Genomic DNA, 5,931 nt, shown 5'->3' with positions numbered 1-5,931 from the left:
TAGTTATTGCTCAAAAATTTACTTAATGTTCAAGTGTATGACTCTAAAATGATTTGAAACTACTGCTTGATTGAGAATATTTTATATGCTCCCTCGTGAACTTTTGAATTGTTTTTCTACAAGTTTTCCCTTGTAGAAAATATGTACCATAAGAAAGGATTGCTACAATAACCAAGCCATACAAACTTAATAATGCTATGTTTTTCAATGTTAGGTGTGCCATAATTGCGATGATAATGTTGGAGCTGTAAGGTTAGCTTTTAAGCTAAGTGATATTGTTATTGCTTCATAAGATGCGATTTATAAGAAGTAGATCCATATTTTATTATCATATAAGTACAAAGAGAAAAGATGAAAGAGTAGAATCTCATCATGTTACTTGAGGTATATCGAGGCTTTGAATTATACAAGCATGGATAGCTACATCAATCTTCTTAGTTGTGGCATTGGAATCCAAAAGACTTGTGAGTGGATGAGACAAGGTTACAAATGCAATCCAAGAGCTTTAAAAATATATAGAAACCCCGGGAAACCAATAACAAAACCTAAGCATAATCCGGGGATGGAAATCCACTCATCAAACCAGCTAAGTGTGGTGTTAGATGTAATGTTCTGAGGTTCTGCATGGTTAGGAATATTATCGCATGCTTGGAGAACGGGCTGCCCACACAAGCCTGCGTCTCCAAGGTAGCTCATACTATTCTCAAATTGTGGGGAGTTTTGCGGGATGGGACCTACCAACCCTTCATTATAGGAGACATTGAAAACTGCCAACTTGGACAAATTCTGAAAGCTAGATGGAATAGGTCCACATAGCTTATTGAAGGACAAATCCATGGATTCCAACTGCCTCCCAAGATTTCCTAGATCAGAAGGAAGAGGCCCCGAGAAGTTATTCGAAGATAGATTCAAGTACACAAGCCCAGATAGTTTACCGAGGCCTATATTAGATATTTCCCCAGAAAGCTTATTATGGGAAAGATCAAGTAATGTCAAAGCCGCAATTACATAGTTGAAAGCTTGTTGAGTGTCCTTTACAGTGATGCTGATCTCTTCGTATAGGGACCCTTTGCTGATATCAAGGCCTTGGAGCTGATTCTGAATGCGGAACTGCGGAAGCGACTCGAGGACATGCGAAGGGATTGACCCTGTGAAATTGTTATTGGAGAGGTCTATGAGTTGGAGAGAAGGAGCAATATCCCCCAAAGAAGTTGGTATGGTACCAGTGAATCGATTGTAGCCTAGATCAAGAATACGCAAGTGAGCATATTGTGCAGATGAAGCATCCTTGAATAGAGCAGAACTCTCGAGAATGCCCTCGAGCCTGTTATGGCTGAGATCTAAGAGAAGGAGTTGTTTGAGGCTATTGAAAGAAGCGGGTATTTCCCCGCTCAAGTTGTTGTTTCCGAGAGATAATATTTGTAAGTTAGATTCACCTTGGGTAGGGTTGAGTAACTCGTTGGGAATAAAGGACTCCAGGTGGTTGTGATTGAGTCTGAGTTTCACACTGAAAGTTAGACACTGACCGAGGAAAGGAGGGATGGCACCAGTGAGGTGATTGTGAGATAGATCCAAACCAAATATAATACAATAACTTATATTGCCAATGATATTTGAGAGCATGGATTGCAGATCCCCACCTAGATCGTTGTTGGAGAGAGACAAATCTAATAATTTAAGTCGACTCCCCATATTATAAAGAGGAGCAAATCCGGTGAAGCGGTTGTATGAGAGATCCAATGCTTGAAGATATGACATGTTTCCCAAGCCTTGTGGTATCTGGCCTTCCAGTTGGTTATGGGATAAGTATAGCCCGGAAAAAGAGGGCGCGAGGCGATCAAAGAAGAGACTTGTGAGGCGTCCTACCAACATGCATGAGCTCAAATCCAATGCACCATCAGGTATTTGCAATGGAAGAAGCTTCACCGCATTTGGATCACTTAGGTTTAGTCTGAGAGGATTCCCAGACAAGTTTAAAGAGGTCTGGGTTAGGTTCTTAATAGAGAGGCAAGCGAGGGGATCAAAGCCGGTGATGGGATCCATGGTGATGTCGTTGAGGGAGAGATCCAAGTCTTGCGGACCTACTCCATTGTCATTGGAGCAAAATCGAAGATCTTTACCTTCGAGTTGCATGGAGCTTAAAGATAGACTGCTGATGTTGAAAATCCACTTCGGCAGCTTGGGTTCATGAGGGTGATTGTTATCAGGTAGGATGACCGAGTTGCCAGAGAGGGCCAGATCTCCAAGAGATGTGAGGTTTCGCCAGCTGTTGGGAAGGCTCCCACTGAAATGGTTATCCTCCAGATGTAGTTTTTCGAGGCTTTGCTGCGATCCTAACCAGTCGGGAAAAGGACCCGTAAAGTTATTGTGGGAGATATGCAGTTCTAGAAGTTGAGTGAGGTTGCACTGCGGCATATGGAACTTCCCTGAGAATGAGTTGCCAGAGAGGTCCAAGTGAGAGAGCTGTGAAAGCTTGCATATGGAGTTCGGCGGTGCTCCTGTGAAAGAATTGGAACCCAAGAAAAGCTCAGAAAGATCAGAGAAATGAGAAGGATGGAAGTCCTGGATCGTTCCCGATAAGTAATTCCCATCGAGACGTAAGACTTTTAAAGATGTGAGATTGGAATACTGGAAGAGGGGAGACAAGCTCCCAGAGAGGCGGTTGCCTGAGAGGCCTAGATATTGCAAAGCAGGGGCGTTGAAGGTAGGAAGTGGGCCGGAGAAAGCATTGTAAGAGAGGTAAAGGGAGGTGAGATTAGGGAAGCTGAAGGCAGTTGGGAGGGGACCAGAAAGAAAATAATTTGAAGAAAGATGCAGTGTTTCGAGGTGAGGAAAGACAGAAGAATTAGCGAGAAAGGGCGGGAAGGTGCCCGAGAGGTCCAAGTATTGGAGAGATTGGAGGAGAGAGAGACTGTGGGGGATGGGGCCTGTTAATCCAATATTGCCCGAGAGGTCCAAGTATTGGAGAGATTGGAGGAGAGAGAGGCTGTGGGGGATGGGGCCTGTTAATCCATTGTCAGAGAGGTCCAAGTATTGGAGAGATTGGAGGAGAGAGAGGCTGTGGGGGATGGGGCCTGTTAATCCAATATTGTGCGAGAGGTCCAAGTGTCGGAGGGAGGGGGGGAGGAAGTGTGCAGGGATGGGGCCTGTTAATCCAATATTGCCCGAGAGGTCCAAGTATTGGAGAGATTGGAGGAGAGAGAGGTTGTGGGGGATGGGGCCTGTTAATCCAAAATTGCCCGAGAGGTCCAAGTGTCGGAGGGAGGGGGGGAGGAAGTGTGCAGGGATGGGGCCTGTTAATCCATTGTCAGAGAGGTCCAAGTATTGGAGAGATTGGAGGAGAGAGAGGCTGTGGGGGATGGGGCCTGTTAATCCAAAATTGTACGAGAGGTCCATGTGTCGGAGGGAGGGGGGGAGGAAGTGTGCAGGGATGGGGCCTGTTAATCCATTGTGGGAGAGGTTCAAGTGTCGGAGAGATGGTGGAAAGGGATGGAGAGGAGAGGTTAAGGGGCCTGTGAGGTCATTGACGGAGAGGTCGAGGTGCAGAAGCTTGGTAAGGTTGTGGCCGGTGCTGCTGCAGAGCGGGAGGGATCCGGACAGAGGTCCTCCACTTATGACAAGCGAGGTGAGAGCCGGAAGGCCAGTGCAGAGTGCGGAAGGGAAGGGAGTACTGCTAATCGGGAAGAAAGGAAGGACAACCTTCAGGCCCGTGACGCGCCCGCCACTGCACGTCACAGTCGTCCAGTGGCTCCATGGCTCCATGTGTGTGTTGTTGTGATTGAAGAGAGGCGCAGGAAAGGCGGCCGCGATGGAGCGCAGGGCGGCAAGGTCAGAAGGATGGCACGATGTCGAAGTATCAGGGCCTGCTGCTGCTGCTGGCAGTAGCGTGATGAAGCAGAAGAAGAAGATGGAGGAGGACATGACGTTTTGCTTGACAACCCTCTCAGACTCTAAACTCTCTGTAGCGTGATGAAAGAGGGCAATGTTGGAGGCTTTTAAGGACGTGAAGCAATGTTTGTTGAGAGAGACATGTTGAATTTAGTGTGTTCCTTTTGAGAAGATTTGGAAGGCTTTCCTGACTACAGTCCATAGAAATTAATCAAGTCTTTACTATCAAAATTTAGGGTTGTTTGTAGAAGGCTCATAACAATGTTATTAAAATTACTCAAGATTAGATATTTGCTCTCTCTTTCATAGCTTACACACACAAATATGTAACAACAATGGGTGCCATGGTGCTCGGGGTGATTGTTTTGCTCTAATTTGCCTTTATGCTTCTCTTGATCATAAGCCTTAAGAGAGTGTAACTAGGCCTATGGTGTTAGAATAAAACTGTGCGTGCCATGAGGGGAAAATTCATGACTTGTTCAATCAATAGTAAGGGGTGTGTATATATATAGATAGATATCTTAGAGATGAATTTGTTTTTTAATTAGACATCTAAAATGATATGATATTTTAATGTTAAACATATGCATCCAATATGTATAATACTCTAAAAACATCCACAAATACACATACACTACAAAAAAGAGAGTTGATTTTGTAAAAATTGAATATATGGGATGATATAATAATTTTAATGTTTGAACATATTCATGCAATGTATACATAGTCTAAAACCATGCACAAATGTAGATAGACTATAAAAACACATGAAAAATACATGCATACACACATGAGTATGCATGTACACATATATGCAAACACATATACACATGTATGCATACATGCTCATACACACATAAACATATATGAGTGTGAGAAAAAACAGAGAGAGCGAGAGAGAATGGATACACTTATTAAACACACACTTATAAACATGTGTGCGTTCGCACACGCACACACATACATACACACATATATACATGTATATGTATGTATGTATGTACACATGCTATGCATAGATATATACACATATAAACACATGTGATGAAGACGCATTAGAGACATGAGAAGAAACCAGAAACAAAATAAAAATGATGAGAGAGAGAGAGAGAGAGAGAGAGAGAGAGAGAGCACATTTATAAGATCACACACCCACACACACAAATATAGAGCATTGAAAAAAAAAAAGGTAAAAAAGAAAAAATACATGTCTATATGTGCGCATCAATCACTTATACATGTGTGTGTGTGTGGATACATATTTACGAGACTACACAAATCGATGCACATGTATTAAACATGCATATATATATGCATATACACACATAAATGTATGTATATTACACACACACACACACACACACACACACACACGTATATGTGTGCATATACACACATGTATATTATTGATATACACACACACATGTATATGTGTGCATACATACACATGTTCAAAACATAAGCCAAATCTAGTATAAAACTATAGATCAATGATTGGAGCTTTTGTTTGTCATTAATTGAAAACTATTCTTTTAGGGAACCAATCTTGTCTAGAGTTGAAAGAAAGTCAAGTCTTTACAGTGAAAACAAGTCAACTATTTATCCTTAAGACCTACATAATGATCCCAAAAAAACAAAAAAGGGTTTTCGTATTGGTTTTTAAAAAAAAGCTCATCATAAACATTGCTCATGTAAGCGAGGAACACTTTCTTCACTGAAGTCAAGCACAAGTCAAGTCACATGACTACCCTCAAAATATGATAGAGGTGTTGAGAGAGACATGTTGAATTTAGTGTATTCCCTTTCGCTCAGAATTTTTGGAAGGCTTTCTTGACTACAGTCCATAGAATTTAATCAAGTCCTTACTGTCAAAATCTAGTAGGGCCAAGTTGAAATTAGGGTTGTTTGTAGCATCACGGAGCTTCGAGAAGGCTCATAACAATGTTATTAAAATTGCTCAAGATTAGATATTTGCTCTCTCTTTCATAGCTTACACACACAAATATGTAACAACAATGGGTGCCATGGTGCTCAGGGTGATTG

The 5,931-nt window shown here is 42.3% G+C and overlaps 1 protein-coding gene across 1 annotated transcript; it reads right to left on the bottom strand.

Moving 5' to 3' along the window:
- Positions 1-354: 354 nt before the first annotated feature.
- On the bottom strand, positions 355-3,954 carry LOC148017250 (uncharacterized). Its single transcript, XM_087663069.1, has one exon. It carries the CDS (start codon positions 3,919-3,921, stop codon positions 484-486), a length of 3,438 nt encoding a protein of 1,145 aa, XP_087519195.1. The 5' UTR covers positions 3,922-3,954; the 3' UTR covers positions 355-483.
- Positions 3,955-5,931: the final 1,977 nt, after the last annotated feature.

Source organism: Lygodium microphyllum, chromosome 22, assembly GCF_053477565.2.
Source record: "Lygodium microphyllum isolate KBCC chromosome 22, Lygodium_microphyllum_v1.1.10, whole genome shotgun sequence".
NCBI classification, from domain to species: domain Eukaryota; kingdom Viridiplantae; phylum Streptophyta; class Polypodiopsida; order Schizaeales; family Lygodiaceae; genus Lygodium; species Lygodium microphyllum.
Note: the sequence above shows the minus strand (reverse complement) of the source record. Positions and strands in the feature narration are given on the sequence as shown.

Excerpts from the sequence above, each read along its gene's own strand:
- LOC148017250 (XM_087663069.1), bottom strand. The coding sequence starts at position 3,921 with ATGTCCTCCTCCATCTTCTTCTTCTGCTTCATCACGCTACTGCCAGCA.